The 26,395-nt window shown below is 41.5% G+C and overlaps 1 protein-coding gene across 1 annotated transcript in view; it reads left to right on the top strand.

Annotated features, from left to right (window-relative positions):
- MSRA (methionine sulfoxide reductase A) overlaps window positions 1-26,395 on the top strand; it is a 313,580-nt gene that overhangs the window by 191,529 nt on the left and 95,656 nt on the right. Inside the window, exon 5 of the mRNA XM_054196583.1 lies at window positions 18,001-18,107. Within this exon, the coding sequence (XP_054052558.1) occupies window positions 18,001-18,107 (107 nt within the window). The remainder of the gene's footprint in view (window positions 1-18,000; window positions 18,108-26,395) is intronic.

The following is a 26,395-nucleotide window of genomic DNA, read 5'->3' as shown; positions in this document are numbered from 1 at the left end:
ATTCCTTCTGAGAAGTGAGCTAATATCTCCGCATAATGCTGTGCTGTGTAGGTACCCAAGTCATTCACAACTGTCTCAGGCATCCATGTGGCACTGCAGTGCTTGGTGTAAACATACCTAAGCCTTTATCTAAGCTCGGCTCGGTAGAAGTTCAAAGTGGTTCTTCTGTAATAATTTGCCAAAAGTGAGAGCATCATTTTATCCACAGAGAAGATGGTAGTCTTCTCTGAAGACTTTGCATACCCCAGACTTGGATGGGTTGCTTTACCTCTATGTTTTTATGGTTGCTTAATGCTAATCTCTGTTCAAGAACTTTGCAAAGCTTATCACATCTCTGCCACCTTCCTTGATTTAAAGAAAACCTAAACCACAAGGTCCCAATTTCAAGTTTCTTGGTTTTCTATGATAGGGATGGTAGGCTTATATGCCCTTTCAATTTTTAGTAGTAAGCAGTAGAATCATAGAATCATGAATGGTTTGGGTTGGAAGGGACCTTAAAGATCATCCAGTTCCACCCCCCTGCCCTGGGCAGGGACACCTCCCACCAGCACAGGTTGCTCCAAGCCCCGGCCAACCTGGCCTTGAACCCCTCCTTAAGATAGGATCCTTAAGGTAGAATTGTTCCTTTGCCTTTATTTGTATTTACTCCTGGCTTTTAGCTTGCTATGGGAAATGTGGTTTTATGTAAAGATACTGAGAGTTATCTCTCTGACCTATGATATTCTTCTCCTTTCTTGAGCTATGTGCGCACAGCAAGTCTTATTTAGCCCGCCTTAGCGGAATGCTGGACTCAGTCTGTCAAAGAGAAGTTTTTCACTAAGCAGAAAAATTAGGAAGATTTCTTATTCATGAAATTCAGCACACTCTTTGGATGAATCCAGTGTCTCATATAGATGGCGAAGGCTGGTCTTCTGGAGTATAACACTCAAAAGTGTAAAAGCTTTGTCTGTGGCATTGTCTTATCTTTTCTGCAGAAGGGTTAACGCCATTTAAGCCCTCCTACCCCCATCAGAGATTATGGACTTGTCTAATTGTTCTAATGTCATTAAACATCAAATATGTACATTCTGTTGCAGTTAAAGACCTTTCAAATATCAATCTAGACGGTACCAAGTTGCTAACGAGTACAGACTGGCAGTCCTATCATTCATTATTGCGTGAGTATATTAATATTCAAAAGTTCCTGCGTTCCAAACAGTTGGACCTCCTGCCTTCAAGATGAGACTGACATCTCACTGGGATTCAAATGTTCTCTGGGAGCCAGCCTGGCTCTTGTTTCGTGAAGCTCTTGAGTCTGAGTATTATACAGAAGTCTATTGAAAAGCAAGAACCTTTGATCAAGTCAAACAGTCTATGAGTTGAAAGAGATTCTCCCAGATGAGCATCTCCTAAGTGTGGGGCCCTGATAAAGTCCTGCTTGACTATTAATTTAGACTCTATTTTATAATTCATTACATTTGGGATACTGAAAGAGCAACAAACAAACCCCCGACTTCTGCCAAGTGACATATGGTTGTCAACTCTGTTCAGCCTCTGACGCACAGATCAGCATTCCTTCTCTCCTAGGAATGATCTTATCTATAAGAGGATTGCTCTGTATAGCTCTATAAGTGCTTGAGGTGGTTGCTTCTTTGTCACTGATACAGAAAAAGAGAACGAATGTGATATGCTGAAAATACAGCAAAAGAATCTTACAGCTATTCACTGTGTATATAATTTTATTTTTCTAAAGTCTATAGAGGTGTAGGGCAGATTCTGTATTGCCCCATTTTTGCGCTGCGAGGCCGTCCTCAGAGCCTTCCTGATTTTTACGATATGAGCCTGACCCTCTCCTTCTAATTGCACCCTGCCGGTGGTTCTGCTGGCACCTCCATGCTGTGTGTCCAGAGGGATGTGGGCTTCCAGACCACAAGTTTGTCTGTGTTGTGCCTCAGCCTGTAGTTTCACGATTGCCGTGAGCTAATCTTTGACTTGGCTCTTAGGGAAAAGGGCAATTTTCTTCCCTCTCCCTGACCTGTCTGCAGGATACAGCCTCTCTCGTTGTGTTGACACTGGCAATCACAAAATTCTCTCATCAAGCTGAAAATTAACCCTGCATGAATTGAAGTGAAATGTAATTTTCAGCCAGGACATAAATTGCCAGGAGCGTGACTGCTAGTGGGACCACCCGTCTGGCATCAGCACCGTCCTGTCGTGTGGGAGCCAATTGCGAAACCCAACTGTGCTTACGTTCAGGGAGGAAGGTGTCATGTTTTATCTGATCAGGAAGTTTGGCCGCTCTTTGTGGGGGGTTGGAAACTATTTCTCCAAGCCTTTGGAAAAACCTATCCGATACCTGAGAACTCTGTTTGTCGTGGTGCAAAATGTGATTCCTATAAAGCATATTACTGTTCGTCATTATCCTGACCCTGTGTGTGGCTGAAGTCCTACATGTGTCAGGGATTTCAGCCCAATCCAAGGCAACTTTAAAGGAGGGCTCCCTGTTGCTTTCAGTGGCTCTACAGAAGGCAACCCGAAGACAAAATAAACACTATTTCCTTCTCTTGTAAACATGTTTGGGGCAATGAGAAGTCCACTTGCCTCCTTTAGCTCTTTTCTCTCTTGAATACGATCCAAAATGAATGCTTGTTTTGGTAGTTCTGCTCCCCGGGTTTGTCAAGAGCACCTGGTCCTTTCCAGCCCACAAGAGATAACCTCGCTACAACTACGGTTCTCTGGGGTGACCCCCTGTTGTGCACAGATCCCATCCTTTTTCGTCGCTGCTTCTGGCTTTCTGTTTGGATTTTTGAACTAGTGGAAGGAGCTGAGAGGAAGCCGGGACTCCATAGTTTTGGTTGCCCTCTGACAATAGGCTGAAGGGCAAAGGCACCATGGCCACTGCTGCCCAGGAGCTTCTGGAAATTTGCTTCTAACCTTATTGATTCTTTAGGTGTGAATACACAAAGAACCAAAGTTAGTGGTAAGTAATCTCATTGCTCCTTTCTGTCATGAAGAAGTCCTTATCGTGCCTGTGTTTGTACAGGAAATGTAAGCAGAACTGATATTTTTCCAGCAGTTGAGGACCATCTGTACTACAACAAACTCATCACCTGCCAGATTCATTCAGAACATCTCTTAGTCCATATGTCTTGTGTATCCACGATAAAGACGAGATGTATGAGCCGTTTCTCCTCCCTGTGACCTTCCAAACAGTTTGGCATTTAGCCTTAGTGCTGATACATGAATTCTCCAGCTTAATATCTGGTTTTCATTGTGCTGACCCATTTTAGTTGCAGAGGGTATATTTATTTCTCACCAGTTTTGAAGGACTGCACTTTTTTTAGACATTGCATAAGGAATCTATCATCTGCAAATAATTAAAATTAGACACTAGAAATGACATTGTATTGCTAATGAGCAGATGTGTCTACTTATACCAGTGGAAGAACAGCTGTACACATAAAAAACGCTACAGCGACCCTAAACCAGCATTATGTATTCTGCTACAGGCCTGTAACTTCATTTAGAGATTAAAGGGAAAAAAGTAATCTCTCCGTGTAAAATATAACCATTTTTAATTTTTTTTCCCTTTACATTTCTGTAACTCTCTTCCCTTTTGTAATTTGAATGAAATTTGCAAGTCTCAGATTAAAGCACAGAGCACCTTTGTCTTGTATTTCAAATGTTATTAAGAGTCCTGATGGTTTCAGCATTATTACAAGGTGTAACAAAAACCAGTAGAAATACAAAATCCATTGTCACCAGACATATTAAATATATTCAAAATAGAATTACCGACCCCTCAGGGAGCCATTCTTGGTCCAATACTCTTCAATATTTTCATTAATGACTTGGAGAATATAGTGGAGAGGATGCTAATTAAATCTGTGGTAAAGACATTGCTAGGAGGCTCTTAGAGGAAACGAATAAAACGCAGCTCTGTGTTGATAAATTAAAAAAGCCATGGAAATCGATATGCTGAGACACAATAAAGATAAATGTATATTGGTTCACACAGGACCGAATACTCAACAATAGAAATATGCACTGAGTTGTTTCATAGGAGGCTGTGTCTTCTATTGCCTTCAGGTTCGTCTAATTCCTGCTCTCGCCGATGAAATCTCAATGGTGGGACATAGTTGACTGATGTCTAACCATCCCATCCGCAACCAATTTAGTGGTCCCTTGCCCCTATTCGCATCATAAATACCTGTGTCCTATGCTGTTTGCAAAGTAGCAAAGAGAGTCTTTGCCAGTGGTGCTGACCAATGTTGCATTCTGAGAACGCAACTTCATTTCTTTCCCGAAGGGAAATGCCTTATGTTATGTTGTTCCCATTCTTTGTCCTTTCTCTAGAACTAAATATGCATTAAAAATAAATGCGTATTATTAGGCTGTTTTGCATCCCCAGGAATTTCAGCTGTCATGAGTTAATTTGCATATTAAGCTCTTTTTACCCATATAAATTTGAATAGACTTTCTCTGACCTATATTTCCAGTTTAGGAGATGTTGTTTTTCCATATCACAGTGAGAAGCTGAGATTTGACTCTGCATCTTTTTTAATGAAGGGAATTATTAGCCGGTGCAGTGGTTGCTGAGATGGCTGAATAGTTTGCATTATGAAGTGAGTGGTGCTGAATCAATTCTGGCTCAAGGGCAAAAGTCCTTCTGGACTCTGATTTCTTCTTACCTTTAAAATAGTTTTAGCTTACTTATTTTACATGTGACAATGGTGTGCTAACCAGTTCTCCAGAACCACTAAAAATTAACTTTACCTTTCAGTATTGATGCAGTAAGTAATAAAATGGTTTCTTGAAGATGGGAAAAGCCATGGCATCAGTCTTTTGTGACAGTGAAGACAACAGTGTGACTCCTACTCTGTGGGAAAAATGAACCCAGCACTCACATGAAGTGAGTGTAGATTTAGACCAGATATAAGAAAGAAATTTTTTACACTGAGGGTGGTGAAACCCTGGCCCAGGTTGCCCAGAGAGGTGGTGGAGGCCCCATCCCTGGAGAGGCCCATCCCCAGGCCAGGTTGGATGAGGCTCTGAGCAACCTGATCTAGTTGAAGATGTCCCTGCTCACTGCAGGGGGGACATCAGGGGGTTGGATTAGATGCCCTTTAAAGCCCAAATTATTCTATGATGCTATGATTCCTTTTGTTCTTAATGCCTCTATCTGCTAAGAACAACTTCGGAGAATGTTTTCATTCTGTTATAGTCTTACTCAGGATCATTTCTGGGTTATTTTGTAATTATAGCATAGCTGTGTTTGTAACGAGGAGAGGAAGAGAACGGGATCATAAAATCATAAAATTGCCTAGGTTGGAAGGGACCTTTCAGATCATCTAGTCCAACCATCAAGGGTGAGGAAGGGAATCTTCATTTTAATTCAGGCTTGTTGATTTGTAGCTTCTGAAGGAAAATCTGGACTTCTCAATGCTTAGGACTCTTTTCAGTAGCTTTCAAATATCCATGAAGTCAATAGGTGTGTGGTGTGAATAACAGCATCTAGATTTTCCTGTGTGTTTATGGAATTAGAAAAGAGCAACCTTAGAAGGTCTTTTTCTGCAAAGTTTTTTGATGGAATGCTCCTAATCTTTATACAAGGAAAGCAATAGACAAAGTCATAACAAAGTAATACCAAACATTCTTTTCTTCTTCACATAACCTGCTAGTGAATTTACTGTACTTGGGTCTAGAAATCTGAGGCACTGAAGCATGGCATCATTAATCATAGTTTATGGTGATTATTAGTAGGCTTTTAATCTTTGTTTTCATGTATAATTAGGTACAAGAGGTCAAAGCCGACTCTATTCTAAACAACAATATTTTCAGTGAATGACTGTTTTTCTCTGCCTGCAATTTTCTCTCGCATATTTATAAGAGCATACTTGTCTGTGTTTTGAGAGAGCGGTGTCCCATGAGTTTATCTGCTGATAAAAGCAAATGACAACACTGTTATTTTTATTATCACTAATTATTTTTATTACTATTGCAATAACACCTGGTGGATCATAGTAGGTTTAGATTCCTAGCGTTAACACATGCCTAAATTTAGGCAAGACATTAGTGAGCAACAGATGAATGAAGAGAAAAGAAAAGGCCCATAAAGAAAACAATAGCAAATTTGTGTGATTCCATAGCTGAGCTCTAGCTGAATTGCTGTGTTTCTTAATTATATTTTATTATTTTATCACACGATCAGTATTGTCCAGCTTTTTGCAAGCATCACAGCACAGCTAGTCCATGGAGAAATGAGCCAATTCAGATGCCCAAAGAGAAATGTCTTTCGCCACGCCAGATCCTCTTGCGCATTCTGCCTGTCTTCCGGTTGTGCTTTAGAAAATGTGGGGCACCCTTATACCCTGTGCCATGTCTCCAGGCTCTTCCAGACATCTCTGCTCTACACATTTGTTTGGTTTTGAAGACTATCATGATCTTTGGTCAGATTTGTCTGACCAGCATACACACGTCAGGTGGGATAAAGCCTGAGAGAAAGCCACCTAAACCTAGGTGTTTCCATAGGCATGGAGGGTCTCATGAAAATCTCCCACGATTTTCAGTGGAGATCTAGTCAGCATAGTTGACTTGCCCCAAATTAGGCACCTATGTTTGGCCATCTTTTAGTTGCCTAAACCTGGAAGCTTAGTTTCAGCGGCACTGGTAATTACTGTTAAATAGTTTCACTCCCATCCTAAGTTTATCCAGCCCTGAGACAGATTTCTAGGAGAAGGGACCTCTGAAAGGGCCTAATGTCTGATTATGGCAGAAAAAGTCTAGAAACTTGTCTAAAACTGATCATTTAACCTTTGATTAAAGTTAAGTAAAAAAAAGTCCCCTGTAATAAGTTTAATGCCATTAAGGATGACTTCTGTATATATTCACCATTCTATTTGCCTGTTCTATGCACTACTGGTAAAGATGTATTTTCAATTAATAATTAGAAATGGATTAACATTCCTGTCTGCCAGTGACATTTAATACTTAACCTTTGTGACACTCATCAAAAACTAACCTATGGGTTTTTTGTGGGTTCAAGTAGATCATGCATTTCCTTCAAAGGTCAGAGAGCATTCAAAAATGCATTTAAGCAATGCTATATCTGAATGAATTAACAAATAACGAAGCATACAGGGAACTCTTCTTTCAAACCAAATTTTCATCCAGACTTTCCAGTTTTGCAAAATATTTGAAATATCTTGAGAAGCAATGCGATGCATTTTATAACTACTGAACGCTGATAAAAAGCAAAGAGAATTGGGCAGAGATAGAGCCTAGGCTGGTATATTACCACCCCTTCTTGAGGACACAGCCTGTCATTTCCACTAATGGACAAAATGGAGACCTGGTAACTCTTCATGGCCCAAATCTGATAGTGTTGGAGGCCTGCATAAAGTCCCTGGTATACCATGTGGGAACAGCTCTATGAACAACTAAGGGGAAAGCAATAGTTATTGACCTACATGAAATATGTGTGATATTTGTGCTGCTTCTTTACTGCGAAAAAAACCCCCAGTATATGGACAAGCACAATATAAAAGTTGGAAGCAGAAAAAATGCTGTGTATTTTGCCGGATCGAAGTTAAACCCTACCACTGCAGAGTTATGCATTCTGAAAGTTGCCCCTTTATTTCAAGTTGGATATAAAGCTGGCTGCCAAAACTGTAGATACCAATGCCCAGGAAATGGGTTTGGAGAATGCAGAGGGGCAGGAGATATTTATTCCAGATGGGACAAGAAAGAGGTCAAGAATCTCCTGAGAGTGTTTCTCTTGTCAGCTTCTAGCTCTTGGATGACTTTTCCCTAGGATGGGCTAGGGTGGGCCATACTAATTTAGTATGGTGTGATGATGATATGTGAATCACAGAATGGTTTGGGTTGAGAGGGACCTTCCAAGATCATCTAGTCCAAACCCCCTGCCACGGGTAGGGACACCTCCCACTAGACCAGGTTGCTCAAAGCCTCATCCAATCTGGCCTTGAACACCTCCAGGGTGTTCATGGGCATGGGGCAGCCACAACTTCTCTGGGCAACCTGTTCCAGTGCCTCACCACCCTCAGCGTAAATAATTTCTTCCTAATTTCTGATCTAGAATAGAATAGAATAGAACAGAATACAACAGAATAGTTCAGTTGGAAGGGACCTACAATGATCATGTAGTCCGACTGCCCAACCACTCCAGGGCTGACCAAGTTAAAGCATATTATTAAAGGCATTGTCCAATGTGGTCATATTGTGATGGGTTTTGGTACTGCAATGCTGTTAAACCTTTTGAACAGGATGTCATTAGGGTCTACAGACAGTGATGGACTACTTATCTCTGTCACTGTACTAACTGCCCTCCTACCCAGTGAGTTGGGATGGGGATTTGCATAAGAGATGGGGAAGCTGTAGAAGGCCTGACAGGGAAATTAATTTCATTACAGGGTGGTGCTGAGACTACTTCCTTTTAAACCAGTCCCATGGGACCTCTTTTCTTGGCTGTTCCTCGCCTCGTCTCACAAACCCGTTTGCAACACCTTCTGCATCTCAGTTCTCTGCTTTTTTGGTGGAAGGGAGGAAGAAGGCCTTCCTCCTCACATCTGCACAGAAAGGCAGCACAGGTATCACTGCTACAGCGCTGGGGAGAAGGCAGAGGTGTTGTGTAGCTGCGTGGCGTAGGTCAGAGTCAAGCCTGGCCACACAGAGAGAGGGACATAACTGCTGTGGAAGGTTCCACAAAATCAAAGCTTTATAGAGCTACTCTTTTCCACTGCTATTTTGGATTTGTTGTAGCAGCACATTGGCCATCGGAGGTGGGCACAAGATTTCTTGTTGCAGCAAATTTATGGCAGCAACTTATCCCATTCCCTGAAAATGCCATTGCTAAAAGAGTGGTGGAGTGTGTTCTCCTGTGTCTCCATCAGTGTTTCTGGGTATGTTATGGCATTAAAGAAGAATCGTTGTCTGAAAAACTCTCTACTTAAAGAGCTGTTGTTATTTCACACAGTGAGTGTTGTATTGACCATCATCAACAAGCTCATTTACACCAGCACTGGGAATCTTAAGGACGTAAGTATTTGTCCTTGGAGATACTCAAAACTGGACTGGACAAGGCCCTGCACGACCTGCTCTAGCCAACACTACTAAGAAGCAATAAGAAGAGGACTAAGGATTATCTCTGTCCTCTAGTAGATGGGGCCAGCAACATAGTGACCAAGGATGAGGAAAAGGCTGAGGTACTTAATGAAGTCTTTGCCTCAGTCTTCAGCAGTAGGACCAATTGTTCCCTGAGTACCCAGACCCCTGAGCTAGAAGACAGGGATGGGGAGCAGAATGAAGCCCCTGTAATCCAAAGGGAAACGGTGAGGGACCTGCTTCAGCACCTGGAGGTGCACAAATCTATGGGGCCGGATGGGATCCACCCAAGGGTATTGAAAGAGCTGGCAGAAGTGCTCGCCAGGCCACTTACTTTGCATCATTTATGAGCAGTCCTGGACAACCGGGGAGGTCCCAGCTGACTGGAGATTAGCAAATGTGACACCCATCCACAAGAAGGGCCGGAAGGAGGATCCAGGGAACTACAGGCCAGTCATTCTGACCTCGGTGCCTGGGAAGGTCATGGAACAGATCCTCCTCAGTGCCATTACACGGCACATGCAGGAGAACAGGGTGATCAGGCCCAGTCAGCATGGGTTTGTGAAGGGCAGGTCATGCCTATCAAACCTAATATCCTTCTATGATAAGGTGACCCACTTAGTGGATGAGGGAAAAGCTGTGGATGTTATCTACTTGGATTTTTGCAAAGCTTTTGACTCTGTTTCCCACAGCATTCTCCTGGAGAAACTGGCTGCTCATGGCCTGGACAGGTGTACTCTTTGCTGGGTAAAAAACTGGCTGGATGGCCGTGCCCAGAGACTGGTGGTAAATGGAGTTAAATCCAGCTGGTGTCCGGTCACAAGTGGTGTCCCCCAGGGCTCGGTGCTGGGGATGGTTCTCTTTAATATCTTTATCAATGATCTGGATGAAGGGGTCGAATGCACGCTCAGTAAGTTCGCAGATGACACTAAACTGGGCGGACATGTTGATCTGCTTGAGGGTAGGTTGGCTCTGCAGAGGGATCTGGACAGGCTGGACCAATGGGCTGAGGCCAATGGTATGAGGTTCAACAAGGCCAAGTGCCGGGTCCTGCACTTGGGTCACAACAACCCCATGGACGCTACAGGATTGGGGCAGAGTGGCTCGAAAGCAGCCCGGCAGAAAAGGACCTGGGGGTGTTGGTTGACAGCCGGCTGAACATGAGCCAGCAGTGTGCCCAGGTGGCCAAGAAGGCCAACAGCATCCTAGCCCGTATCAGGAATAGTGTGGTGAGCCGGACTAGGGAAGTGATCATCTCCCTGTACTCGGCACTGGTGAGGCCCCACCTCAAGTACTGCGTTCAGTTTTGGGCCCCTCGCTACAAGAGGGACATTGAGGTGTTGGAGCGTGTCCAGAGAAGGGCTACAAAGCTGGTGAGGGGTCTGGAGGACAAACCTTATGAAGAACGACTGAGGGAGCTGGGGTTGTTTAGCCTGGAGAAGAGGAGGCTGAGGGGAGACCTTATCACCCTCTACAACTACCTGAAAGGAGGTTGTAGAGAGATGGGGGCTGACCTCTTCTCCCTGGTGACAAGTGATAGGACGAGAGGAAACGGGTTCAAGTTACGTCAGGGGAGGTTTAGATTAGATATTAGGAAACGCTTTTTCACTGAAAGGGTTATTAAACATTGGAATAGGCTGCCCAGGGAGGTGGTGGATTCACCATCCCTGGAGGTGTTTAAAAAAAGGGTAGATGGGACACTTAGGGACATGGTTTAGAAGTGGCTTTTGTCAGGGTAGGTTAAAGGTTGGACTCGATGATCTTAAAGGTCCCTTCCAACCTCAGCAATTCTATGATTCTATGATTCTACTCTGAGCAGGGATGTTGGTCTGGAGACCTCCACCAGTCCCTTCCAACCTCAGCAAATCTGTGATTCTGTTTTAGGTTCAAAGCTACACCAGAAAACCTGTAATCGGCTGATCTGATGAAGGTTAAAGACGAGACATTTTTGCAGCTGACGTAAATTGTTAAAAACATTGCTATAGCTGGGATGTTCGAAGTATATGGACATGTCAGAATCTCTAGGGAAAGCTAGGATTTGCTGTCTTGATCCCAAAGCAAATGGGGAAGACCAAAACTGTAGTTTCCTCCCTGATACTGAAAACCATGTATATTGAAAGCTTTGTAAACCTTTTGGTCTATTGACAATATAAAAGTTTTCTTTAATATGTACAAGCTCATTAATGTATTGTAACCTTCTGAAGAAACTCTTTTTTATTTCATTTATCCTTCCTGCACCCCAGCACCTTGAAAATTATCAAGAACTCTCAATCCACAGCACTGGAACTAACTTCTTTTCTATTAACATTTTTCTCCTTTAATCATATGCTATAAAGAGTTTTACTTTCCCTTGGCAACTTTTAAGCTGTATAGATGTAATCATTACAGTGAGTGATGACATCAAGCCGGGGTGACATGGTGCAATTGATTTTTACTAAATAATTATACGATGAGCTGGAAGAAGGAGTTTTATTAGTCTTAACTCAGCAAGGATTGATTGGGGGAAAGAAAATGACCAATCAGTATATCAGGTTTCTGCGGGTATAAGAAAATAAGTGACAGCTGCAGAGAAGTCTATAAATCACAGAAAAAAAAAAAAGATAAAAATAAGAGCTACGAACTGCCCTTTAAAATTTCACTGGGTGGCACAGAAGAGTCTAACAGACCTTGGTCATTTATCTCCATTATGCTTGGGATCCTCTGAGAATAGCGAGGTTGACGAATGATGCCATTACATTTTTTTATTATTTTTAAATGGAGAGAAGATAAGGAGTGTTGTATAAGTATTACTTTCAAGTCATTAGAGGGTTGAGTCTTCAAAAGAAATCCCTGATTTAGCCAATGAAATAAATAAAATATATTTCGCTTTAGCCTTCTGTAGGCAATATATTCAAAAATCACCCTTTTGAAACAAAACTGCTTGTTTGCAATTAATTCTCCATTTCTAAAGCATGTGGATGTTCCTATTTCTTATTGACCTCAAGATACGCTGGAGTTAGGCAGGAAGGACAATGACCTACCTAAGGTGCATCTCAACAGAAACTCCAACTGTAGCACAACAGCAGTGTGACTGCTTGAAACGGGCAACTCTTTGCCCCAGCCAAGAAGACACTGTAGATTTGACAAGGTGGAGAAACTCTGAAGGACAAAGCACTGACCAGCTGAACAGAAGCAGGGATGATTTCATATATTCTGACCATTCAAATCAAAGGAGAGCAAGTATTTACTACTTTGATGCCAAGTCATTCCTACCCAGGTGCATCAGAAGATACCAAAATGTTGGTAAGAGGACTTTTTAGAGCCATTTCTTTGACTGTTATCTACATTTTGACAAATAATATTTTTTTCCATTGACAGTGTGTTGTTTTGCGTGGCAGTCTCAACCTGGGAATCGTTCATTTTGCAGGATCTGAGAGACCATCGCAGTTCCCTGTCCTTTCCATCTACGGTCCTGTGGCCACAAATTTCTGCTTCATATAAGTCAGAGCAAGCGCTCAGCTCTTTAGGGCATTTTTTGATTAGTTGATGTTCTGCTCTCCGCTGGCACAGTGAGGAAATTTTATGTTCTCTAGAGTGGTCCAGCCTGAGAACCACTGAGGTGCTTTGGTCGGCCAAAGTGACATTCCTAAATATGATCCATGCCCAAGATCTAAACACATTTGGAGCTCCAAATGCCCTCGTCCTCACTGGTTCTCCAGAGACCAGAGTTTACAAGGACTGGCCAGCGCTCACGTGGGCACTGTGCTTTGGGCTTATACTCTTTGGCACCATGCAGCCCTAGCTAAAACCACATATTTTTGTATCTTGCCAGAGCTGTGCAAATTCTATGCTTTTCTATCAGTTCAAAAATCACCCTCTCTATCTATACTTCTCTTTGATGAGAGATTTTAAGGCTGTTCTCAGCATGGCAGCCGATTTTCTTTGTCTCGGGTATCAACAGCAAGTGCCAGCCCTTTGACTCCAGGGTATATTTGTTCCTGTTCCTGTTGGATGTGTTTCTGCTCAGGGAGATAGATAGAAAAAAATTTTTTGCCAGTTTCTGTCTTGCACCACTGATAACAGTAAAGCACAACCAGATGAAATGGGGTGATCTTGCAAACCCTGAGCTGGTCCAACGGGGTTCTGGTGTCAGAATCTTGGAGGACTTGGCATGGAGGTCAAGGACTTGCCTCTGCTCTGAACCTTCTTACATGAGACAAATCAGGTAAATTGCCTGGGCTTTTTTTTTAGGTCACCTCCACATCACGGCAGGGACATTGGGTAGTTTTGCCTGGTTATCTCTACTTACTGAGATTCTGATCAACACGGGGAACGAGTCCTCTGGACGTGCTTTGTGACGAAGTGGGCCAGGTCTAATGCTACATGTAAGGTGATGTTCTGCTTTTGGGCCTCTGGAAGCTTTTTCTTGAACTATCTGTTGAAGAGAAATGGGCCTGAGATCACTCAAAGCGTCTCTACTTGTCATTGCAGCTGCAGAGAAGGCTTTTTCTGTGTTATTTCATTCTTTCCTTGCAAAGTTTCTGAAAGAGTTGGTGAAGGTCTTTCTTCCCGTCAGAGACCTCATTCCTCAGTGTTAATGTATTTTGTTAACATCTTTAAGAAGCAACCTGGTTATCATCTCATCTTAGAATGAAAAGAAGCTTCATGCCCTACTTACAGATTTCACCATATCTTATAGCCTTGAGGAAAAAACCTATCTCCTGGATCTACCCTAAATTCTGTCCCTAAATTGGCAGGTTTTTGCACAGAGAGTGACTGTAAGACATCTTGCAGAAGAACAGTTGTAGGCAATCATCATTCCCTTGCCTAGAAGATCCAGCTTGTTCTGAAGATGTGCAGCTGGTGTTCCGTAGGAATTATTTCTTCTTCCAGTAGTGAAGATTTAGACAAACCTGATTCACTGGTTTAATTTGGAATTGAAGCAAAAATCATATGCAAGTCTTAAAAATGGAGTTTGGTACGGGTGAAAAAAATGTCTTATTCTGACAAAATTCTTTGTAGAGAATTTTTACGGGAAATTTGATCCTGAAATGCATCCATTAGTGGTAATAAATATTGCTTTAATCCATCCAATCCAGAATGCCAAGAGCTTTATTCATTATTTTTTTTTCTGTGAAAATGTAACAAAGATAGCGGTCATTCAAATCTCAGTGGTTTTATAATGTATTATGACAATTTATGGCAGATACTGATTTTGAAGGGTGCTTAACAAATGTGTTTAAGTCCTGTTGAATTACCTGGGACCTTGTAGGCAAGGTGAATGACATGAAGCCTGTGGAGATTGTTTGTGATTTTAGTTGCATTATTACAAACTTGGAATGAATTTCTTGACTTCAGTGGAAGCATCCTGGTGCACCGAAGATCAGAGGTTGGCTCGTTGTCTCAGCAGAAATCTTTTTCGGAGTCTAATGTGCATCCAGTGTAGCTAAAATCAATGGCAGCAATGCTGACAGTCCCTTGTAAGACTGGCTTTTGATTTAGCAGTATGTAATATCTTCCAATATGTATAGCATCATTATTAAAATACTTATTTGTATTTTCTCATTCTTATCTGAAGCCGAACGTGTATAACTGTGGTGTTACGGTAACAAAGAGAGACGGAATGTCATGACAGACAAAATTAGGAAGACATTTCAGAAAATGAAGGAAAGTTAAGCACATGTGACATTGTGGAACTTTTAGATGGCCAAGCAGAGATCATTTTTTATTTAGTAGACTTCCTTTCAGACAAAGACAAGATTGTTAAGCTCGATCATCATACCACAGTTGTTTATTAAATTAGATTTCTTGCCTTGTTTGCTACTCATTGAGTTAGTGAATCTCAGCAAGTGCGACTTGCCAGAGGGTTTTAAAAAATCAGTGACGGACCCTTGAGAAGTAAGTTTGCGCATGCGAAGTACATTACAAATAACAACAGCAACAGGAGCAATTGGTTATGTCTATACACATGGAATGTATTTTATTTTAGTATCTTGTAGTCTTTGTGGCTTAGTCAGACAACTAATTAGCTACAAATTGATTTAAGTTACAAGTAAAAATAAGTGCCATTTTATCTTAGATGATTGATCACATTAAAGCTCCACTTCGGCGTAGTATTTACAATATCTGTTCAGTCTTCATAGCTAGGGGATGGTTTATCAGTGCAAGCCAACCATGCAGTGCTTGGAGGGGCCGTTATTATCGCACAGTCTGACCCCCTCCTCAGCTATAAGTCTGTAAGTTCATCACCGACCTTGCACAGCTCTTTGGGCTTTGGTATATCTTTGGGGAAAATGTCTATCCTTGATGTGAAGCCCTTGGGAAAGGGATGTGGCTTTGGGTGCATTGTTCCAGGGAGAAATGCATTTCACTATTTGAATGTCGCCTTATTTCCCATCTGGATTTTGTATACTTTGGCTTTCAATTGCTCTGCCTAGTTAAGCAACTTTGGCAAGACTAAAGAGCCTTATTTCTTACGTTTTTTCTCTAGATATGTATTTATAAATCAGAGTCAGTCCTCCTCTTAACCTTCTCTTCAATAAATTAATTAAGCTGACCACGTCCCTATTACTGTGTAATGGTGGCACATGCGTATATTAAATAATCTTGTTTACCTTCTACTCAGAGCTCATGCTAAACTCGTAGTCTTGAAATACATGCTAGAAACTGGCATACTCTATAGTGATCCTCCATTTATAGAGATTTTTGTAATCTACTCCCTAGTCGGTTGTTAAGTAGTTTGTTAAGCAATAAATAGATTTGTAGAATGCTAATGCTTAAGCTCGAACATCAATCAGCATTAACATATCTTGGCAAAACTAATGCTTTCTGGCCTGGATTCATTTTATGCCGAACTATTCCATAGCACTGGCTTTACAAGAGCTCCCTGCCACCCTAAAATAACTTGCAAATAAATGAGCAAAATATTCTCTGTCTTGCAGACCACACTATTAAGTATTGATGAAGAACATAGTTGTTGTTCTTATGGGTAATATTATAATGCTTTAGCAGTTAAAAAGTAACCCAAATCATCAGGAAACTCCATGACATTATTTGGAATCACATTCACTCATGTGTAGTGTTGGTCACCGAGTTGACTTTTTGTCCAAATGCATCTTTGAAACCATTTCTGCATTTTTGAGTTCATAAATATTTCAGCCAGATTTCATTTGTTTGTTGTACTACCCTTTAAGCCATTTTTCTGTTTCCTTGGAAAGTACAAGAGGGATAAAAGTCGTTCCGTTTTAATGAGAAGTAGTATGTTGATGGCGTCTTTTCCCCCCGTATCACAGGCTTTTTCTCTACCCTCTGCCCTTTGCTAGGGGGGTATCGGGACCTACAGTTTTGATTCGTTTCATCTCCAGAGTCCCGATCATTGGTGGTAATATTCAAAGGGGCTTCTGTAGCCTGGTGGCAGTCGAAAGACAAATCCTGATGATTTCTAATTTGTCTTGGGTTGCAGTTACTCCAGCTTTGTCACTCACCCAAGTTCACACAAAACACCAAACTCAAAATTCATGCATTTTATTACAGCAAGGCAAAAAGTTCTGTTCTAGAATCCAAAATTGGGAACAAGGTTATGAAAGAAACTGCAAAACTGCAACTGAAGTTGCAAAACTGCACCTCCAGATCATTCTTAATGATAAAGCTCCTCTCTAAGGCTGTTGTTTGACTTCATGGAATGATCCGCAGTGAAGCTGGCGTGCGGAATTGCTGCCTGAGGGAATGGGAAAGGGTAGCGAGGAGACACAGCGAGGCCTTTGGCCGGCGTGGCTGCCTAGGACTGCGTAATGCCAAACCATGTCTGGGCTAGTCACCTAAGGGGACAGTAAACTTCCCTCTGCTTTGGACCATTATTTTATAGTTTCCTAGGTAGGATCCATCTCATATTTTGGAAATTCGTACAGAAGCAACTTCATATAACTAGGCTTTTGAAGGGATTACGTGTGTGTGTGTGTGTGTGTGTGTATATATATATAACAGCAGTAAAGGGGCTCATCCTAGTACCAAAATTACCTATTTATGATATAATTTCAAGTAGTTACTGAGTATGTATAGCTAGGGTTTTGTTTTCCTAATGTTAGATATAAACAATATTATATACTTTTGCTCTTCATAATATCTACTTGTAGGTTGCAAATAGAATTCAGTGGAGATTGCATATATACCTTTGTTTTCTTTTCCTTCCAAACTAAAAAAAAATAAATATTAAAGGGTTGCTGTTCCTAAGCATTACTCACTCTATAACAGTACTAATGCAGCCAGACTTTCTCCAAACCTTCTCCTGAGCGTATTTATCTATTGGAGTCCTCTTTGGAGCTCAGAATCAAGAGCTCCATGAGTGTCATTCCTTCTCTCCATAGCTAGTCGTGGTGACGGTAGGAATTGATAACTTCAGAGTTAATTCAGCAATACGTGCTTTTGGATCATTGCTTTGTGAGCAGAGGAGAATAGCCCGTTATCTCCAAGGGTATTTTTGAACCTCCCTCCTGTTAAGTTGTACTTCTCCAGCACAAGAAAGTTTTTAAGCACTTGGTAAAATCAACCTTTTTTTTTTTTTGTAGCCATTTGCATGGTTCAAAATAAATATTTTAAGCGTACCTTGATTACAGTAACTGCAGCTTGATTCTTTAAGGTTTTACATCTGTATTTGACTACTGTGTGATTTACCAAAATGTAAAATGCTCACATTTCATTTGCATGGCATTTAAAAGGAGATAGCAGAGTTGAATCTTTTCGGGACTATTTAACCAAAGAAAAACTTGGACTTCCTAAAAATACCTACTGAGACCAGGTGTATGGAATAATAATCCAGAATGTATGGAATGTCCTCAGTTTCTGTCTGTTGAGTTTGTGCCTGCAGCCCAGTCGGGGCGGGAGGATCGTCCTCATGGTGTGCTGTGTCTTCTCTCTCCCCAGGAATGCGACAAGGCAATGACGTTGGCACACAGTATCGCTCGGCCATCTATACGTTTTCTCAGGAACAGATGGAAGCTGCCTTGAGATCTAAGGAAGAATATCAAAAGGTAACATCGGGCAGGGTGTGGAATTACTTCACGTATAAGCGGAGGTCAAAGATGTCACCTATTAGCACAAAATCACTTCTTGTGCTGTGCTTTGTCTCCGCGTTGCTGTTGGAGCTCCTCATTCCAATACTGAACTTGCATCCTATTTGCTTTAAATTCCAACTTTTGTGAATTGGGTTTTTTTGTATGTCATTTTATGTCATTTTATAACTATGCAAAAAGAAAAATAGTTACCCATGCGGAGCTAGTTTTAATCTCTTCTAGAGATTTTTTTATGCGGGTGCACCAGAGCAAAAGTCTGTGATCTTAAGGCTATTCAAACGTGTCTGGACTCCATACTCTGATGGACGAAGCCAAAGTCTCAGACCCGAGAGTTCTTCAACTGGGGGAAGAACCGATCAAGCTGGGGGAAAGTCCTGATCAACGTTTGAGCTGGGTAACTCAGGGTCTCCCACCTGCTGCTTATAAGATGCTTCTATCAAGCCATTCCATAAACGTCTTTGATTAAATCTGACAGCCCATTACTTAGTAAGACTATTGGTTTTGACAGTAGGATTTTTGTGAGAGAAGATCGACCATTTCCCTTTCCATACACAGTCCTGTTTTTCAGTGGAGATGGATTCTGTCTCTTCCCTGCCGCATGAGCTATTATTTAACTAAAGGCAGGGGGATTAGTGTCCTATAGCGTTGCTATTGCTGTCTGATCTGTCAACACAAGATCCAGTTTCTACAGCAGACGTATATAAATTCTTATAACTTATATGAAATAAACTACTCACCCACAACATCAGGGCAATAGAAAGAGGAGCTATTAAGTAGCGCTAAAAGAATATCAGCTTTCATGCATTCACTTATGCTGTGGCTTCACTAAAGTGTTGTGTTGAAGAACCAGGGTTTTTGGTGAATATATAAATTTAAAGGTAAAGAACTGTGTTTTGAAGAGCATGTGTATGAAGAGGCATGTACCAAGGTCCGAAAAGGAGGTGCACGTGCTGAAGTCGTGCGTGGTGGTTTGGTTTTCATAAATGAGTGTATGACATTGGTGGGCTGGTTTGTACAGGCAATCGGCGTTATGTTGCATGCAAAGAGATGCTCTGAACTGCAAGTAAGTAATTTGCGAGTCGTTCCTGGCTGTGTGATAACTGTGCAGGTAAATGAAGTGTTCAGTGACATATATATTTTCTCATGAGTAGCTGAACACATGGGGATAAGTCAAGTCTTGCCGGTGTTTATCTTTGGTAACAGCGTAGTTTCTGAAGGTTCGGTATTCATACTTATCGTGCAGAACTTCTTTCTACTCATCGTTTACCTTCGTTTCATTGCTTTTCCAAATTGTTTTTGATCCTTTTTCTTAGCGTCTGCTGACCAATATCACATTGTAAATCTTACAGCTTTCAGTTTGCTTTCCCAGCCCTATTATTTTCTGCTGTTATTTGTCATTAAATTAATACTGACTTGAAAGCAAGATTACGATGTAGGAGATTGCAATATGATATTACAGAAATTTCCATCATCAAATAGATTTTCTTAATGGCACAATTTAAAATTTACCTACTTTGAAGTCTATCACCATTTGAAAAGTGTGTATAATTAGTGCATTTATATAATTAGGCACAACTCTGTAAGTGATCACATGTCGAGTTTGTTTTTGCACTGAAGTAGGGGGAAGGAAGGGACTGTGTTGCCAACTAAGGAAACACAGCAAATATGTACCGAAATTCCTAGAGGCTATGTGGTTTCTGTGTAGTATTAACAACAATATCTACAATATTATCTAGCGTGGTATTGCAGGAGCCGTAGAATGGTTGTATGGGAAACACACTGAGCAAACAGTATGTTCAGGAATCCCTTTTCGTATTACATGTTTTGCATTACATTATTTTAACGTCAATGTAATACAACCACTTTCCTTATTATTGCAGCAATTTAAAATAAATACCAAGCTCTTCTAGCAGTGACACAAGCATATCCATGCACCTGATAATGACAGATAAATACGTGTGGGGATGGCGTAACGCTTGATTTTCGCATGGTAAGCAGCGGTGCATACGGAAAACGGGGGGAGGACTAACAAATATTCAAAGTACAAGAACTGCAACCTGTATGAATGACTCTACAGGTTTTTGGTGCAGCAAATGAATAAAAGCAACGGTGGTTTATTTGCTTGTTGACTGAATAATTGAGCATGTGCTCTAAGGCGTCTTTTTGAGCTGAGGACCTGCAAGATAGTTAAGAATGTCCTCCAAACAGAAAATTACGTGTTGGATAGACATTGGGGTTTTTTCATAAAGCCAGATACAATTATTGACTTAAAGGAAACGTGTGTGTTGGCTGACGATAGAAACCACCCAATCCCAAGGGTTGTATCGTGAATTCCTGCCCCCATGCCGGGCCGGCCTGAATCACCAGCTCCTCTCCGGCACTCAGAGAGCTGTGTTCAGCTCTGTCCACATCTAGGAAGCAGCATGGGCTGAGAGGAGCGGGTCTACAGGACAAACCAGTTTGTACCGAGGACCCAGAAATGTGCATTTCAAGAGAGTTTGCTCTTCCGTAGCTGTAGCTCGGTCCTCAGGACCACATGCCACCAGCAGATGGGAGTCAGTGGTGCATCTCTTCTTTAGCTGCATCAAAAGGGATTGGGTTCATCATCCTAGACCACTCTGGGATGTGAACCAAGGCACGATAAGTGACCACGATCAGGAGATTTATTACAAAAGCACACTTCTGCTCCAAACTGAAACACTAATGCAGCCGACACCTTTAGGGCAGAGCTCTGTTCGAGTGGAGAAATACTGTCGTTAGGGGCACTACGTCCCCAGCTCCTCCCAGCCTACGAGTGAGAATCACAATGCGCGTTGAGCCCAAGTATCCTGCAGGGTTACATCTATTTTAAGTTGTGAAACTTGTTGCTGATTCATGCAGCTGTTTTAACAGCTGAGAAATGGCGATAGAGCAATGAATATGCATTGAGCCACGCGTCTTTAGCTGTTGATGAAGCTGAATGCATACAGTCAGAGTCGGCTAGCGGTAATATATATTATAACACAATAGTGCTGCCAGTAAATTGTAACACAATGGAAGTGTAATCAGAAAAACATAAAATGAGGGCCAGGGCTTGGTGAAAGTACTGTGAATGAGCTGTTCCATCAGTTTTGCCTGAAGCTGAAGTTTTTTAATACAGTTGAACCTGAGGTTACTCAATTTTCAAGACAGTTGCTAGGCTGGATTTGGTTTTCAAATGAATTATGTAGGCAATAACCCAAATAATGAAATCTGGGTGGGAAGAAGTTTGTATTTATTTTTTTTTCTGAACCAGAGGCCTGCATTTGTTTTGTCAAACACTAACACTGGGTTTTCAGGCTCCACGAGTGTACTGAGTCCCTCCCTCCTGTGTTTGGCTTATATTAAAGCAGCATCCCCCAAATGCCAGCGTCTCTGCACCCTCGTGTAGGACAGCACTGACAATGAACACTGCGCACAGAGAGCAAAGCGCAGGTCTATTACTGTGTTACAAAAGCAAATATTTGGCAGGGGAAGATCCTTCCAAGAGGCAAGTAGAGGGCCTCTCGGTGAATAAGTATGAATTAATTGACTCTTGAGTTGATGGATGATGTGAGCAGGTAATAAGGTCCTGATTTGTTATAGCCAAAAGTTGTTGGGGAGAGTTGCTGTGATTTGGTCTTACAGTTGTAATCTGGAGACGGTATTAAGGGCTCAAAGAGACAGGAGTATAGAAATGTGGAGATTTTATGAAGACATTACAAATGTGGCCTTTACTAATGTCCAGAGAACTGGAATGGAGTGGTTTTTTACTGAACGTATAGGAAATGTAGATGGAACACAGGAGTAACTTTTCTTTTTGCTTAGAAATGGATGGAGCTTTGCTAGAAGTAATGTAATACTTTGTGTGTGTGTGTGATTTGGACTGTAAGGCTATAATCTTGGAAAGTTTCTCTGCAGGAGTAAACTGTGATGCTGACAGAAATCCTCTGTGAAATCTAAACCAGCTGGTCAAAAGATTGAGAAAACAAATCAAAGAAAACAATAACTGCACCAAAGCCAGAATTACAAATTAAAAAAAAAGAAAGAAGCAATGCTAATTGTGTGCTTTGAGGCCTGCAAATATGTTTCAGAAGTTCAAAAAGTATTGTAAGTGGAGGCGAAGAGATTAAATTTAAAAATTAAAATTTAGTATAAATATAAAAAATCCAGGCAATTGAAACTAATCCATTGCCCAATCTGTTAATCTGTTTCTTTGTGGAAATGTCGGGACATATAAAACTGCCGATGGGTAACTTTCTGGAGAACTTGAAGGGTACGGTCTCTCTCAGAGGAGAGACTGGATCACCCTGTGTCATAGCAAATACGTTTCTGTGAAGGTCTGAGGAAGATGCTCAGGTAAATGACTGAACTATCTTTGAATCGGTCAGATAGTCGTTCTTCTTTGCATTTTGTCAAACAGCATTTTCTGTTAATTTAACAAAAGACTTGGCCTGAAGAACATGAATTTGACCAAGCGTCTAAATTTTCTTTTTGAATCAGGCAACCAAAGGATTGCTGTGCTGGACTAAATTCTCTATTGGTGTAACTCTAATATATTTGTACAGTTTTACCCATGTGCTTTATTGCATATGTACTTGCATGCATCTGAGAAGGGAATTCTTGAACTGATAAGTTCAAATATACTGTTTGGTTTCACAGATGTGGGTATTGGAGCATCTGAACCTGAAGCACCATTGATTTTTCTCTGTTTGTTCTTCTGTTTGTTTTTTTTTTGTTGTTCTGATGGCTTTTCCAGTGATGCGTTTTCTTGGGGGAGCTTGGGGTGGGATTTTTGGTTAGTTTTGTTATTTTTTTTAACTTTTAAAGCCCCGAACGGCTTGTTACATGATAGATCATGGATGATCGTGGGAAGAATGGGGATGAATGTTAATTTACACAGTTGTAGATTTACAGTGCTATCGTTCATTTGCAGTGGCCAACTTTCAGTGTGGCTACAGTTACATGATAGCACTCCTCATCCTGAACTTGCTCACAGGAGGTTCTAGGAACACACTGAATTTTGAAATATCTGTGAATTAACACTGAGATTGGCTTTGGTAGTTTGCATGGATCTCCTCTGTGGTGGGATAGTCAGATACCATGTCATAGCCAAGAGCTGAAAACCAACTGCTGGCTAGTGGCTGAAGCTCCCTTATTTCCTTGTGAAGCAGAAGCGGTTCCATGAGCAGTGTTACACTCTACTGGAAGGACCCAACTGTCTGCTGACCCGGGAGTTCACATTGACCCAAAACGGAGTGTGTGCTCACCTATGAGACACATCCCTGGGGCCTGATTCAGTTGCTCACACCTACTGCTGTTGGGGAGGCTCTGGCATACCTCAGACGACCTCCACCAGCCACTCTGCAACACACAAAGATCCCTTAGGGATCGTATCGTATCTGCCAGGATTATCTGAAATTCCCTGGGCACCTCAAATACTGCTAAATGCCTATATTTAGGCAGCTGATTTTAGGCACACACTGATCTCTTGTGACTGTAATGGAAGTTCAGATCCCTAATTCACGCGTGTACCTCACCAGGTATAAACCAGGTCGTGATGGACGGATGCGTTCTGCAGGATAAGGGAAAGAGTGAATTAGGAGTGGCCAGCAGAAGATGCAGTATCTCTGCATGCCTTCTGCATCCTAACGGATGCTGGGAAGCTCTCATAAGCTTGCTGGGGCATGATGTGGGAACAAACCAGCAAACCCCTCAGCTGCAAAACCAAAATCTTTATATCTGGTATTGTAGAAAAGGGATTTAAAAGCTGGAGTTTCCTGGCCAGTGCAATGGGCTTTGGAGCAGCAGTCTGCAAGGAAATGAAGTGGTCGGGGTTGTGTTTGTCGAGGCTGGAGGAAAGGCTGTTTACAGACCTACAGGATTGACAGTCCTGAGTTTTTAATTGCATGAAGAAATGCCGCGTGGAGTGAATTTACAACATTCAGCTGCGGTTTTATGTAACGTACTGTGTGAGTTTAGAATGCGCTTTGGCGGGGAGACAGTTTTTCACGTGTTTTTTTGGCTGTGAAAAGTTAAATAACTCTTTTAAAAAGTAGGTTGTTGTTAATAAAGCAATACAATGGCGTTGATAAAAAAATAACACCTGCTTACTCCTCTTCAAATTATGTCTATTGCAGAGCTTTACGTATCAAATTATCTTTGCTTCACTCTGATGTGAATAGTAGCTACTTGATTCCTGATTGATGGTGGTAGCTCTTATGAAAATAAGCAAACCCAATCTGATAAGCTAAGCCATTATTTATTTTGTAATCACTCATCTGTGCTACAGAGATACCCTTTTATGTTCATCCCTCTCTGAGAAGGCTGCATTCAGCCATGGATGAGGAGATTTTGTGCGAACAGTTGCTAACTTATTTCATATTACCTTAAATTGTAGAAAATTTGACTTCTTTTTCACTCCGAGAAAATTTGGTCACCTTGCAGCAGAAGGATAGCGCAAAACTAACACAGACTCTTGGCTGCATTTCTTGATGACAGTGGCAGCAAGATAAAAACTGTAATGGCATGAACTTAGGGCACTTTGGTATCTGAGTTTCTTAGAATAAATATGTCTGTGAGATGACCTGTCCTATTGTCAACACTGATTAACAACCCACTTGTGCTTTCTTTGTTGAATTTATGTTGAAATGCATCTATAAGATGCGTTTAGAAAGTTTTATGGTTCTCTGCTGTGTCTGTTTTTTCCACCTTTTTGATAGGGAACTCTGTTATAATAGACATGGCCACCACGCTACGGTTGTCTTTGCAGCCATAACATAGAACTTCAGAGTTCGCATGATATTATACTTATTGTTCATCTGACTTTTCTTTCGTAATAAATTTTCCTACGTTGCTGTGCTTTAGAATTGCATCTCATGCTGTGGGAAGAAAAACGTTGTAACATCACCACCAAGATGACTTTATACTAAAACACTGGAATGTACAGGATGTATGTACCCATGTGAAAACAGAAACGAGCATCCCTGGAAAGCACGGGAGGACTGAGGACACCTTAGAACTGACTGGGGCAGAGGATAAGTGCCACCATCCTCTGCTGGGTGCAGCCTGTTACCCATGGCATGCTATTTCTGTTCCCTGGATGCAGCAACAGCACATGCTGCTTGCTTTTATCGATGCTACACAAGGCAAGATGGTTTTTAGCTTTCGATTCTGCATATATGCTGTTCATTTGACCCAAGGCCGGGTGTTTCACTTAGCCCTCTGACTGTTGCAAATATAGCTAATCATGCTTTTGAAGTTAGAACTCTGAACAACATTACGAAACCATGCTTTCTATTTTACAATCATTTTTTCATCTGGGAGGTCATGGAGTTCAGCAAAGAAGCCATTTGCTTTATTGTACAGTGAATGTGAAGCCAGTGCTTCAAGCTAAGGCTTATATTGGACATTTAAACTAATACTAGAAATTGCCCTAATGTAAATATGAAATAGACTTGACTCCAGGAATGGTTTGCAAATGAAACATTTCCAGCTTTCTGTTGCTCGCTCTGTTCAGCTTGTCAGTAATGTAAAAACATCCTAAATTTGTATAGACATCAACTTTTCATATATTTTGGCAGATGAATTCTCAATCTTCAGGGCAGATCTCCATGCTGATCCAGAGGATGCAGATTTAAAGGGCTAGGATGACTTGCCTGCAAGAGTCTAGTGCCATTTGAGACATCCTACCCTATCTCACCTGGCCTCCAGCAGCCACTGCAGCTGGGCACAGATCTCCTGTGGGTCCTAGGTCATACCGGTGGTAGGGCAACAGAGTGGAGTCTGTAGTGATGCCAACACGTGAAGCTAAGTACCTTCACATCAGCCTGTAAATGTGTTCCCACATGGTTCAGTGGCATCCAGGATCATTCTGAAGGGCTTCTGGTTCAGGCTTTTGAATTTCCTGATCTTGATTATGCATCTGTTCTAACACTCTAAAAGTTTCACAAGCATATTAAATGTCAGGAGCATAAATTTGATAATGATGTTAATAATGATGGTTTAAGAGTACACAGTCATTTGCAGGGAACAGGATATAGTTCCTTCTCTTAAGGAAGCTCTCAAGGAGCTTAGTTTAACTAGGAGATTAGTTATGGGGAGAACATGATAAAATAGTCTAGAAGAAGGTCAAGGCAAAAGAAGGATGATTATGGTTAGCTGTTGCTGTTTTGTGTCAGATCTTGTTGTCTTTGGGTTAAATGTAGCCCGTAAAACTGACTTTAGCAAAAAAATCCAGGAAACGGAAA

Source organism: Rissa tridactyla, chromosome 3 (assembly GCF_028500815.1).
Source record: "Rissa tridactyla isolate bRisTri1 chromosome 3, bRisTri1.patW.cur.20221130, whole genome shotgun sequence".
In the NCBI taxonomy this organism is placed as follows: domain Eukaryota; kingdom Metazoa; phylum Chordata; class Aves; order Charadriiformes; family Laridae; genus Rissa; species Rissa tridactyla.
Note: the sequence above shows the minus strand (reverse complement) of the source record. Positions and strands in the feature narration are given on the sequence as shown.